This window comes from Culex quinquefasciatus, chromosome 3, assembly GCF_015732765.1.
Source record: "Culex quinquefasciatus strain JHB chromosome 3, VPISU_Cqui_1.0_pri_paternal, whole genome shotgun sequence".
Taxonomy (NCBI): Eukaryota; Metazoa; Arthropoda; class Insecta; order Diptera; family Culicidae; genus Culex; species Culex quinquefasciatus.
The window spans coordinates 168,213,065-168,227,355 of NC_051863.1; the positions used below are offsets into that span (position 1 = coordinate 168,213,065).

The window sequence follows — 14,291 nt, forward strand, 5'->3', positions numbered from 1 at the left end:
ACTTTCAAAATTGTGGTTTGGTTGAGCGTTTTAACAGAATGCATTACTACACCCAAAATTCAGAGTCGAGATAATCGTTCTCTCAAAATTTATTGAGTGCTCAGTGCCAAAATCGATAGAATAATGGTACCAACTCACACCATCATAACAAATGAGTTCATTCGTTAGTTGAATCAATAAATCTCCAACAAGTGTCATACATCGACTTCTGACTTTTCCTTGGTCACCAAGCTGTGGTGGCCGAGGCAGCTAAGTCATTGGATTGGTTTGTCAATGGTCTCTGGTTCGATTCCCGTTGTCGACACTTTTGGTTTTTTGTTTGACGGATGAACTTTTTTTGCAAATGAACCTCGAGAGAATAGTTATATCGCCCATCTCGAGCTGTGTTCTCTGCGTCCGTGAATGGTACCACTATTCTCTCGACTCGAGACCATCATTCTCTCGGACTAGCGCTGCCAGTTTTGGGTGTATGAATACAAAGAGACGAGTTGTTCCTTTTAATTCCGCTATATGAGCAACTCTCTACGAAATCGGCTGATTTCGACCATTTTTATTTTTTGTATTTTTTTATTTGACTCAAACTTTGTGGGGGCCTTCCCTAAGACCAAAGAAGCTATTTTGCGTCATTGGTTCACCCATACAAGTCTCCATACAATTTTGGCAGCTGTCCATACAAAAATGGTTCGTAAATATTCGAATATCTGTAACTTTTGAATGAATTTTCTGATCAATTTGGTGTCTTCGGCAAAGTTGAGGACTATTGAGAAAAAAAATAGGTAAACGGAAAAAAAATTTGCCGATTTTTTAATTAACATTTTTTTCACATAAACTCAATTTCCCAAAATACGTATTTTTTGATTTTCTAGATTTATTGATATGTTTTAGAGGACAAAAAACCGCAACTTTTGAGCCATAAAGGAACATGGTCAAAAAATCTGCCGCCTAGTTATGAATTTTTGAAAAAATAGTGATTTTAGGAAAAAATCGAAATTTCAAGCAAAAACAAATCTGACGCTATTTGTTTATGCAAAATTGAATTTCCAATCGAAAAGTGCTCTACAGATTTTTTGATAAAAGGCTCTGTTTTCAAGATATAGCCACCGAAAGTTTGATTTTAGCGAAACATTTGAAGTTTTTCGATTTTTAAAAAATAGTGACCAAGAGTGACCATATCGAAAAATATTTGTTTTGAAAAGTTCAGAAAATTTGCCATAAAATTGTCTAAGAGACATTGAAGATTGAACCTCTGGTTCCAGTGATCCAGCGGCTTAAACAAAAAGAAACACGAAAATAAATTGAAGTTTTCTAAGTCTCACCCAAAAAGCTAACCATTTTCTAATGTCAATATCTCAGCAACTAATGGTCCAATTTTCAATGTAAAAACATGAAACATTCGTGAAATTTTCCGATCTTTTCGGAAAAAGTATTTTGAATATTTTTGAATCAAGACTAATATTTTAAAAGGGCCAAACATTGAACATTACGCTCATTTAAAATGTTAATCTTGATTTACTTTTTTTACATTTTTTTCAAAATATCGAAAAATTTCACGAATTTTTCATGTTCTAACATTGAAAATTGGACCATTAGTTGCTGAGATATTGACATTAGAAAATGGTTGGCTTTTTGGGTAAAACTTAGAAAACTTCAATTCTCCGATTTTCAATGTTAGAACATGAAACATTCGTGAAATTTTCCGATCTTTTCGGAAAAAGTATTTTGAATATTTTTGAATCAAGACTAATATTTTAAAAGGGCCAAACATTGAACATTACGCTAATTTAAAATGTTAATCTTGATTTATTTTTTTTACATTTTTTTGAAAATATCAAAAAACCAATAGTTGCTGAGATATCGACATTAGAAAATGGTGGGCTGTTTGGGTGAGACTTAGAAAACTTAAATTTTCGTGTTTCTTTTTGTTTTAGCCGCTTTACCCCAGCAACCCGAGGTCCAATCTTCAATGTCTCTTAGACAATTTTATAGCAGACAAAAATAGTAGTTTATGCAACAAGTTGCAAAAAGAGGAATTAAGTTTTGCAAAGAGTTCCATACAACATTTTTTGCAATTCCAAAAAACACACACTGAGTGAAATTTTATGTCAAATTTTCGTGTATTTTGTCAATAAATCGTTTAAATAAAAAAATGTTGAAAAGTGTTACTTTTCGAAACAAGTGCTGAAAAGTAGAACTTTTCAGCATTTATTTTGAAAAGTGTTGCTATTCGATTCTGTTATTTTTGGTACAGAAAAGTAGGCTGTTTCGTCGTTCAAGAATGACAGGAAAAGTAAATAGTTTCACGACGGAATTGCAAAAAAAATTTTAGAAACGTTCACTCTTGGTCACTTATTTTAAAAATCGAAAAACTGCAAATATTTCGCTAAAATCAAGCTTTCGGTGGCTGTATCTTGAAAACAGAGCATTTTATCAAAAAATCTGTAGAGTACTTTTCGATTGCAAATTCAATTTTACATTAAAAAATTAACTTAATCCACCTATGTGGTTGGTGCCTTCCTCATCCTTTTCCAACAATCGGTGATATGTGATAAGGTGGGTTTGGTCACAAATTTCGTCTAATTTCGTTAAGTTCCGGAATACAAAAAACACACATATCACTCAAGGGCTCATAAGTGACATCATAAGTGGTCAGAACTCGAGACAGGGTTGCCAAATCTTCAATGTTTTAGACTCGTTGGAAAGGTCTTTCGATTACCTAACCAACGATGTATATTATGATGATGTTTGGTTCAGTTTACTGCCATTTATTCAACTTCCGAAAATATGCGAAAACACATTTTTATACATAACTTTTGAACTATTTATCGAAACTTCAAACAATTCAATAGCACCGTATGAGACCCTGAACCAAGTCGAATGCGACCGGTTTGGTCAACATCGGTTCAGCCAGTGCTGAGAAAACTGAGTGACATTATTGGTCACATACACACACACATACACACACAAATACACACACACATACACACAGACATTTGTTCAGTGTTCGATTCAGAGTCGATATTTATACATGAAGTTGGGTCTTCGAGCTTTTAATAAAAAGTTCATTTTTAGAGCAGGATTATAGCCTTTAAAAAAAAATAAAAAAGGGGCCTCAACCTTATTGTAAAACGAAAACAAAACCATTAACCTAAGACAATTTGCACTACTTTTCACGCACTAGGCTGCATTAATTGTGGAAACAAGTTCAACAACTCCTTTGAAACCATGCTTGAAATCTCTTTACCCAGTGACTGACTAACTGGTTGGCTTGTTGCTGAAACCTGCACGGTACCAGTGATGGGTATTCAACTGATTTCTTATTGCTCATAGAATATTTTTATTATCTGGATCGATGCATTTTTTGCAATAAATTTTACTCGACTCTACTCGAAAAAGGATGACAAATAAAATTAAGTAATAATTAAAATTTCTGGCCATAGGTGTAAAACTATTCCTATACTTTAGAAACTTTCAGTTAAGGATATTTTTTCAAATAAAATTCTGTCACAATTTCCCCATCCCTGACGTCAACTGCACTACTTACAGTCCCCCTAGGTTTAGTTCTTTTCTCTATGCATCTGGTTAAAACCAACCACTCTCTTCTATACTATAGATTAAGCTAGCCCTGGGTTGACCGGCGAACTCATTACGTAATCCCCGGCACACGTCTAGGTTTCACGTTTCACGTGGTAGCTGTCCAATGGTCCCACTTGTCCACCGGTTCTGGGGAAGGCTGCTGGCGACAGACATTGGCGCGCGCGCACACATTGACCGCAAATATGGGTCAGGTTTTCTTTTTCTGTGCAGTGTCGCTGGAGAGGTCGATCGCATGACGGACAGACAGTCTTCCCGAGACGATCAGCTGTTCGCGAGATCGATCGGCCGACTTGCTCAACTTCTCAACCGTTCCGAGCGAGCAGTGGCTAGAACACTGAACTGTCACTGGCTTGGCAAAAAAGTGTGACGACGTCGACGACGAGACAGGCCGAATTGTAACGTTTTATATGGCGAACGCACGAGAAAATCAGGTTAATGAATCAGTAAATGGAAATTATTCGATCTTAACGGAGCGATTGGAAATTAAATTGGACGTTTATGGTGAGCAAAAAAAAAAGGCTTTTATGAGACGTCGGATCAGACGTGCACAGATCGGGTTGGGAAATATTGCAATTGGCGGGTTCGCTCGAGAACAGGACGCGTGGAGCTGCTGAGCGCGGTTGATCGAACAATGAAATTGGCACGGGGTTTGCCAGCTGTCTAATAAATGGTTTGGTGGTGATTGGTATATTCTTTTAATTATAGTTGGTTTTAAAAACACGGGTTTTGAACAAAGAATGCTAATCAGGAACAATTCTAAACAAGAACATAAAAAATTACTGGTTTTCCTGGATCACAGAGGCATTCATAAGACTAAAAGTAATTGTGACTAATTGTAGTTCAAAGCACAATTTCGTTTATAATTAAAAATAAGGAATTAAAATTAAAATAAATAACAAGCGTCACAAATTCATTCAAATTGATACGGAAATGGATTAGATTATTAAACACTATTTGAAATATATTTATAAAATACAGTATATTTCCCAAACATATATAAAAGGGTGGCTCGAAATGGTCGATTTCTAGAACAAGACCTTTTCGGTTGCCTTAACGTGAAGACTTCTATCATTGTCATGATTTTTCGTTCAAAGATATAAATTTTGCGTCGCTTTGAATATTTTGACAAAATTCCTTCAACAAGTTGTTTAGAGTAGTGCTCTACACATGCTGATTCCTTTTGGTAACGATTATCCCATTCCTTGGAAAGTTATGGAAATCGTCATTAATCAATGATTGCCAACTAGGACGTCAATGACTGTGTGTGTGTGTGTGTGTGCAACCAACCAAACGGGACCACGCGGCCACTTCTTACAAATTGAGTTGTTTCCATGTATTTTTAGATCTACATTCTATACATGCAAATAACTCGCATAGGCATTTGGAAGGTGTTAGCTCTGCCGAGCTTCGGTGACCCATTTCTACGCTGGCTAGCCGAGCGCGAGGTACTTCAGCTTTGTCGACAAGCCCCGCCCTGAAGAACGTTTGCACCAATCGGGTTCAAACGTTATTTAGAACTTCCGAACCCTTGTCAAATGGACAAGGACCCAGCGCGTATATAGTTTGATAGTAACAGTATTCCTAATTCCAGACATCGCTCACCAAGCCGTGATGGCCTAGTGGTTAGCATTTTTGCTTACCAATCCAAAGGACGGGGGATCGAACCCCGACTCGAGCGACTTTGATTTTTCGTTCATGTTCAGAGTTTCAAGATTTATATTTCCTATACTTTCTCGTTGGGAGCAGATGGGAATCGAACCCAGGACCATTCGCTTACAAAGCAAACACCGTAACCAGTCAGCCACGGCCGCTCCTCAACTAGGACGTCAATGACTGTGCCACAAAATTATATAAATTTTGAAGCACAATTGATTTAGATCAAAAATTCATTCAGTGGCTTCAAGATGGCAACAACCGGCACATGCTGATTCCTTTTGGTGCTGAAATTAGTTAAATTGAATTTAATGCAGAATATTTTATAGTGATGATCAAATTTCTTCGAAAATGATCAACGGCTTCACTTTAAGCCCCCTAAATAACTCCTCAAAATTTAGGAATTTACGAATCAAAATACAACAAATAAGGGTTTTTCCATCCAAATTTCCATTTATTTATTTATTTGAAAACCACGATGATTAAAATGACGTAATTATCAGAAAAATGTCCAACAGTTCTGAACATCAGGTTAGATTCGGTTAACCACATTGGATCTTCCAGCAAATTTTCAAAATTAAATTCAAATCAAATCATAAAAAAAACAACCAAATTTGAAAGTTATAGGTAAAGGAAAAGTTTTAGAAAACGATAAAACAACGAGAAAACATCATTTTGAAGCAAATCATTTTCATGAAAAATCAATCAAATGGTAGAAGCTTCATGAAATTTGGATAAAATATGATGAACGATAGATTTTTTTAAATCTTTATTTTGCAAAAATAAACTCGAATCTATATTAGCTATCTGAAAAAAAACTATCTATCAATTTTTTCTTAGAAATAAAAACAAGCGAATGAGAAAATAAGGATTTATTCTAATGCTTCGCCAAATTCTCACTCAGTGATGCATTTTTACTTGTGTTTTGTATTATTTTAAATGCATGGGCATTAGGGTGACAATAAAAAAAATCGACATCAGGGATACCCTCTGACTCGATTCCTAATGCAAAAATAAGTATCTGTGCCGATTTCGAGCCAAATCGGTTAAGGCTAAGGGGAGGCTTTTCATCGTTGAAGTTTATATGGGGAAAATCACGAAAATGTATGGGGAAAAACATCGTTTCAGTAATTTTCTGCTAGGTGGCGCAGGTCTCGCTCAAAATTGTCCAAGTGTGAGATTCTTGTAGGAAATTTAATTCCCTACAACTTTGTCGAAGAGTGCAAACGATCCGTGTTGATCCTGATTTTTGGTGATTTTTCTAGAAAAAAAAAATATTTTCTTATATACCCTTGTATACTTTCAAGTATAAAAGCCGACTTCTTTTCATCGCATTGCTAATAACTCATCAGGATTAACTCGGATCGTCTTGCACCCTTCTACAAAATTGTAGGTAATTAAATTTCCTACAAGAACCTCAACCTTGGACAATTTTGGGCGAGACCTGCGCCACCTGCTGCAAAAATCCTGAAGCGATTTTTTTCCCCATACATTTTTGCGATTTTCCCCATATAAACTTCAATGATGAAAAGCGACCCCTTAGCCTTAACCGATTTGGCTCAAAATCGGCACAGTTACTTGTTTTTGCCTAAAGAATCGATCCAGGGGGTATCCCTTGTCACCCTGATGGGCATGCATTTAAGTGAGATCCGGCTACAAAAAAGTACATAAATATCACTTAAGTGGTCAGAACTCGAAACAGGCTTGCCAGATTATCAATGTTTTGGACTTTTTGGAAAGGTCCTTCAATTACATAACTAACGATGTTTAACATCATGATGGTTGGTTCAGTTTACTGCCGTTTATTCAACTTCCGAAAATATGCGAAAACACATTTTTATACATGAGTAGTTCTCTACGAAATCGATCTTTTTTATGAATTTTAATTTTTGTATTTTTTAATCCGGCTGAAACTTTTTTGGTGCCTTCGGTATGCCCAAAGAAGCCATTTTGCATCATTAGTTTGTCCATATAATTTTCCATACAAATTTGGCTTACAAAAATGATGTATGAAAATTCAAAAATCTGTATCTTTTGAAGAAATTTTTTGATCGATTTGATGTCTTCGCCAAAGTTGTAGGAATGGATAAAAACTACACTGAAAAAAAAAGATACACGGTAAAAAAATTTGGTGATTTTTAATTTAACTTTTTGTCACTGAAACTTGATTTGCAAAAAAACACTATTTTTAATTTTTTTATTTTTTTATGTGTTTTAGTAGACATTAAATGCCAACTTTTCAAATTTCCAGGATGTGCAAAAAATCTTTTACCGAGTTATGAATTTTCGAATCAACAGTAATTTAAAAAAAATCGAAATATTGGTCGCAAAAATTTTACGATGTAAAATCAAATTTGCAATCAAAAAGTACTTTACTGAATTTTCATTAGGTGCACCGTTTTCAAGTTATAGCCATTTTTAGGTAACTTTTTTGAAAATAGTCGCAGTTTTCCATTGTTTTTAAAAATATTTTTGAAGAACTGAGAAAATTCTCTATATTTTGTTTTTTTGAACTTTGTTGATACGACCTATATATTGCCATGCAAAGGTTTAAAAAGCAGGAAAATTGATATTTTCTAAGTCTCACCCAAACAACCCACCTTTTTCTAATGTCGATATCTCAGCAACGAATGGTCCGATTTTCAATGTTAAAATATAAAACATTCGTGAAATTTTCCGATCCTTCCGAAAACAATACTTTTAAAATTTTCAAATCAAGACTAACATTTCAAAAGGGCGTTGTTAGGGAATGGTCGTCAAAGGCGCGATATCGGTGGCCTTCAAACACTCCCGCGAAGAATATTCGAGGGTCAAAAAAAAACGCGTCGTAATTGGCAATCGAAAAAGACGAATTTATTTCGCACGAAAGATTTATTGCCAAAAGGAACGAAAAACGCGTGAGGTCAGTTCGAAATGTGTATTTCAACTTAACTACGAGTGGCGATCACCACGAACTTGACCTTGTCGCAAAGTAGGTAGCAAAACTCTCTCGTGATCGGGCTCGCTGGCCGAGCGTTGTGATAAGGTGATAGTGTGCTAATACTAATGTAACTGAATTCCAATTCTCTCTTATCTATACGGACTTCGTGTTTGGGCACTAGTGTGTCCCAACATGCCGGCCCCCGTTGAAAGGGTCAGCTTTCAACCAATACACGCGATCGCACCCTTCTGCTTCGTCGCAGAAGGCCAAGGTCATCTTTGTTGATGTTGTCCACAGCAGCTCTGCTTCGACCATTGACCGCTCTCCTCTCCTTCCAAATTGCTGCTCCTGGTGACGTCACGGGAGATCCTCTGCGCGTTCTCGGTTGATGCTCGGTGATCGTCCGCGTTGGGCGCGCTCATGGTTGTGGGTTGGAGTCGCCATCGATGAGCCAAAAACATGCCGGGGGACGAAAAATTCATGAGCTTTTTGCAAATTCAATATTAAAACAACTTACAGGGGTTGGAGGCCCGTAGGCCTCCCGGTGCGCAACGCCACAGCGTTGCGATGGAAGATTTAGTCCTCGGGGTTTGGGTTGGCCGCGCCAGCGACATCAGCGGTGGGTTGGCGTAACGGCAGGACGCAGATCTTCGAAATGGACCGTGTGTACTCTCCGTCGGCGGTGCGTACAACGACGACACGGATGTTGTTGTCATCGCCACGACAGACACGAATCACACGACCGTAGCGCCACTTCAGGGGTGGCAGATTATCTTCCTTGAGTAGCACTAACGTGCCGACGTTGATGTTATCACGCTGCTGCGTCCACTTCGTGCGTGGGTGTAAGCCCGAGAGGTAATCGATAGTCCAACGCTTCCAAATGCGCCGTAGTAGTTCTTGATTCTCCTGCCAGCGATCGAGACGGTTCCGTGGAATCTCGGACAGGTCGGGTTCGGGAGGCGAAGTGAGCGGACGAAAAGCGAGGAAGTGGCCCGGGGTCAAGACCTCCAGGTCATTTGGGTCGGCAGAGAGCGGAGTCAACGGTCTGGAGTTTAAGCAGGCTTCAATCCGTGCCAGTAGGGTGACGAACTCGTCTTGCGACAGTACCGAATTTCCAATTGTGGCTCGCAGGTGTTTTTTAAACGACTTCACCGCCGCTTCCCACAATCCGCCAAAATTGGGACTGCGGGGCGGAATGAACTTAAAGTCGATGCCGTCGTCTGCACAGCGGTTGACCACTGCGGCTTGGAGTTGCTGGTTGATGAACTGCTTTCGTAACTTCTCCAATTCCCTTTCTGCTCCCTTGAAGTTCGTTGCGTTGTCGCACTGGATGAGCTTCGGCTTCCCTCGACGAGCGATAAATCTGTGCAAGGCCGCTAAGAAGGCGGCTGTACTAAGGTCGTAGACAAGTTCGATGTGAGCAGCCTTTGTGACGAGGCACACGAAAATGGCCACATAGCATTTAGTTGGTGCTGCTCTCGGCGCCTTTCGATACTGGAACGGTCCGCACAGGTCAACGCCGGTGTTGAGGAAAGGCAGCGTGGGTGTGACTCTTTGTTGGGGCAGGTCTCCCATGAGCTGCTCGCTGATGGTGGGCTTGCAACGATAGCAATTCACGCAGGTATGCACTATAGTCCGTGCCAAATTGCGCACACGAAGGGGCCAGAATCTTTCTCTGACACATGCTACGAGAAGCTGCGGTCCAGCGTGGAGGTGTTTCTCGTGGTAGTGCACCAAAATGCGCTCGGTCAGGGGGTGACGAGCTGGCAAGATCATGGGATGTTTCCTATCTTCGGAGATGGCTGCGTGTTTTAGTCTACCACCCACACGGAGGACCCCATCGACCAGGATAGGTGCCAGATATTTCAGTTCCGAACGATGGCTTACTTGTCCACTGGATTCAATTTCGGCTAGATCTCGGGCGAAGGCTTCTCTTTGTGCGATTCGAACAAGAATCTTCGTCGCGTCAGTCAGCTCGAGAGTTGTTAGGTGTCCGATCCTCCGGTTGTTGCGATCTCGAGAGGACGCGTTGTGCTGGAACCGACGAAGGTAGGCGACAAGACGAAGCAGGAGAGGGAACGATGACTGGATAGCGAAGAGTTCGTTTGGTTTTACTAATTGAACCGGGAGCGCTACCGCACGCTCCGCTTGGGCGATGCCCGGGAGGTAGTCAGGAAGGGGCTGATTTATCGGCGGCCAAAATCGGGACTCTCGATTAAGCCACTCGTGTGAGATCCACCACGCGGGTGTGTCTCTCAGCTCCGCGGGGCTCATTCCACGTGAGATTATGTCCGCTGGATTTTCGGCCCCAGGGCAATGCGACCAGATCCCGCCAGCGGTGAGTCGTTGGATCTCCGCCACTCGGTTTGCAACAAACTTTTTCCAGCGGGCCGGTGGTGACCGAATGTAGCACAGAACTATCATCGAGTCCGTCCAGAAAAATGGCTTCGTCTTCAGGTCGAGACTGGCGGCAACCTTGTGGTACAGGTGAGCCAGGAGAAGTGCCGATGAGAGCTCCAACAGTGGTAAGGATAGTAGTACTGAATTCTTGGACTTGCCTGAAGGCGCCACCTTCGATTTGGCGCACAACAGCCGCACCGAAATAGTGCCGTCCCTGGATACGGTTCGTATGTAGATGTTGGCTCCATACGCACGTTCGGATGCATCGCAGTACCCGTGCAACTCGACGAGCACAGGATCACTCGCGCACGCTACCCATCGTGGAATGGATATTGATGGGATGTCTTCTAGACTGTTGCGATATTCCCGCCAATACTGCTGCTGTTCTGGCTTCAACGGTGCATCCCATGACTTGTTTTCTTCCCAAAGAGATTGGACGAATATCTTGGCAAGAACTATTACCGGACCCAGTAGGCCGAGCGGCAGGAACAGCTTGGCTATATCGGATGCGACGACGCGACGTGTGATGACAGACTGTGTAGACCAGATTGGAACTGCATAGCTGTACGTGTCTGTAGCTGGCTGCCACTGGATTCCGAGAGTTTTTATTGGAGTTGTGTGGGACTCCAGCCCCAGAACTGATCGTTCGTCGCGCAGCTCGGGGGGTATTTTCGACAGAACTTCGGCGGAGTTAGATGCCCACTTCCGTAGACTGAACCCGGCAGATGGCAAAAGTGACAACAGCTGCTTGCAGAGTTCTTCACCTTCCTCTTCGTCGTACACTCCGGTTAGCATGTCGTCCACGTAGAAATCCCTACCCAATGCCAATGACGCAAGTGGGTAGTCCTCCGCGCCTTGCTTAGACAGCTCGTTCAAGCATCGCGTGGCCAAAAACGGGGCTGAGGCAGTTCCGTAGGTGACTGTCGTCAGCTCAAACGTGCGAAGCGGTTCGGAGGAGGAATTGCGCCAAAGGATTCGTTGGAGTTGGTAGTCCGAAGGATGGATGCGAATCTGACGGTACATTTTTCAATGTCCGCGATTAAGGCGATCCGATTCATACGAAAACGAAGATGTATGGCGAAAGGTCGTCTTGGACCACTGATCCGACCATCAGTGCCTGGTTCAACGCGACTCCACTGTCCGTCCGACAGGAGGCGTCGAATACAACTCGTAGTTTTGTAGTGGTGCTGTCCGCCTTTTCAACTCCGTGGTGTGGTAAGTAGTACGACGGACCAGCTGGATGGGAGCTGACATCTTCAACTTCGCGCATGTGCCCCAGCTGATGATACTCCTCAATGAAATTGGTATAGACTTGTTTCAATTGAGGGTTTGCATTGAGACGACGTTCCAAGGCAAGAAATCGTCTTGTGGCAATTTTCTTCGAGTCTCCTAGTTGGTTCAGGACGGATGGTTGTTTCGGAAGGGTGACTACAAACCGACCTGACTCGTCTCGATAGGTATTTCCAACGAAGTGTTCCTCGCACGCGACTTCTTCCATCGACTGAGTGCTTGCTGACCAACAGGATTCTACTTCCCAAAAGCGGTTAAGAAGTTGATCCAGAGACTGGTCACTGCACACATGAGCCATCTTCAGCGCTCCTTCCGCCTGGCCAGATCCAATTTTCCCAGAGGCAACCCAGCCGAAGACTGTGTTCTGAAGAATCGGTTTCTCAGGTCCCAGCTTGGTGAACCCGTCTAGTAGCAGGTCGTAGTAGAGTTCCATGCCGAGGAGTAGATCGATTGAGCTTGGTTCGAAGAATTTGGGATCTGCTAGGGTGATGTTTGTCGGAAGTTTCCACGATGTTGGGTCGAAAGTTCTGGTAGGTAGATCTTGGGTGATCCTTTTCAGAATGTGGAACGATTGAACGGACTTGAAGTCCGAGCAGTGTGACCCAATCTGAACGTGGACAGCGTGCGACGATGTCACCATCGAGTTTCCGACTCCTCCGATTGCTTGGTGACACTTGTAACGGCGTAGTTTCAGCTTCTGCACGATGTTCTCGGTGATCAGGTTCAGCTGCGACGCTGGATCGAGTAGGACTCGTGCCCACTGGTGATGTCCGTGGAAGTCGAGTACCTTAACGATAGCCGTCTGGAGCAGCACGGTGGCAGGAACTCGAGGGGCTCCGGGCGAGTTGGTGGACACGAGGCTTGTGGCAGAGGGCGGTTGGGATACCGAGGGGAGAGGGGGCGACGACTGCGAGGAGGACGGGTTCGGCGGGCTTTCCGACAAGGGCGGATGTGAGCGAGAGACAACTGGTTTGTTGGGATTCGTTGGGCGATCGTCCGCTGATAGGTGGAGCATGGTGTGGTGTTTTTGATGGCACTTGTTGACCCTGCAGGTGCCTGACGAGCAATTGCGAACCATGTGCTCCGACGACAAGCAATTTATGCACAGATTCTTCTTCTTCACAAGGTCAAATCGTTGCGGGACTGGCAACCCTTGGAAGACTTCGCATTTAAACGCAGAGTGCGTGGACTTGGAGCAGAACGGGCACAAGCCGGTCGCTGGACTAGTGACTGCGTGGACGGTCTTCGATTTCAGCGGCCGCTGTTCTTGCTTGTGATACTCCGACGACGACTTTGTAGGCAGCGACTGGAGAACGGAGAGGTGACCCTTTAAGAACGCCATCAACTCCTTGTAGTCCGGAACGTCAGTGGAACGATAGTGTGATTCCCACTGTTTCAATGTAGAAGGATCAAGCCGGCTGCACACCATGTGACCCAGAACAGCGCCCCAGCCGTCCGTTGAGATGTCCAACTTCTTGATCATGTTCAGGTTCCGCTCGAAGCCGTCGACTAGCTGCGCCAGGGACTCGTAACATTCCTTACGCATCGGCTCGATCGCAAAGAGAACATCCATGTACGCCTTGAAGATAAGCTTCTTGTTTTCAAACAAATCTTCCAATGCCTGCCAGGCGAGTGGATAGTTAGCAGCACTAACATCGATGTTGTCAATCCTCTCCCTCGCCTTCGGCGTCATCGATCCCACTAGGTACATGAATTTATCGAAAGGCGACAGGTCGGCGTTGGAGTGAATTAAAGATTTGAATGAATCACGAAATGTGATCCATTCCAAGATCGAACCATTAAACATGGGAAGGGTGATGTCAGGAAGCTTGACACGCGAGCGTCCAGGTGAGACAGGGTTGACTTCAGCTTGGGGAGCCACGGTTTGTTTCTGGATTTCGTTGACCAGGAAGCTGTACACAAGAACGTAGTCCAGTTCGAATTTCTTGCGTATAAGTCGATTGCTTTCTTCAGCGGCATCCTTGTCAGCGTCCTCTTTAGCTTGCGCAGCGGCATCCTCGGGCTTCGCCGTCACCTTGTCTGATTTGGACTTATCCTCATCATCGTCCAGCGACAGTTCGATGGCAAGACGATTAGCATGAAATTTGTCATCAAGACCATCGATTCGTTGCTTCCACCCCGCTAATTGTCCACTGTGCTGAGCCTCTTTGTAACCCTCCACAAACTGCTTTGCGTTGGTAAGTGTGTCCAGATAGAACCGCTCTTGGTGGAACAACGCACGTAGTCCAGGAGCCATGTCCCACAGCGACCAGCAGTGCTCAACAAAGCCCAAAAAATGCGGAAAAAAACGATGCGCACACTACCAACCAGGTCGAGATAAGCGCAGAATTGACGATCGAACACCCAAACCAAACGAATCAGTCCACCACAACAGACATGCAGTACTCACGTGGTCGTCAATCGATGTACTACG

At 43.0% G+C, this 14,291-nt stretch overlaps 2 protein-coding genes across 2 annotated transcripts; both read right to left on the reverse strand.

The window, feature by feature from the left end:
• Positions 1–8,743: 8,743 nt before the first annotated feature.
• LOC119769328 lies at positions 8,744–11,590 on the reverse strand. Its single transcript, XM_038261339.1, has one exon. The coding sequence runs from the start codon at positions 11,588–11,590 to the stop codon at positions 8,744–8,746; it is 2,847 nt and encodes a 948-aa protein (XP_038117267.1).
• A 31-nt stretch (positions 11,591–11,621) lies between these two features.
• LOC119769329 lies at positions 11,622–14,114 on the reverse strand. Its single transcript, XM_038261340.1, has one exon. It carries the CDS (start codon positions 14,112–14,114, stop codon positions 11,622–11,624), a length of 2,493 nt encoding a protein of 830 aa, XP_038117268.1.
• Positions 14,115–14,291: the final 177 nt, after the last annotated feature.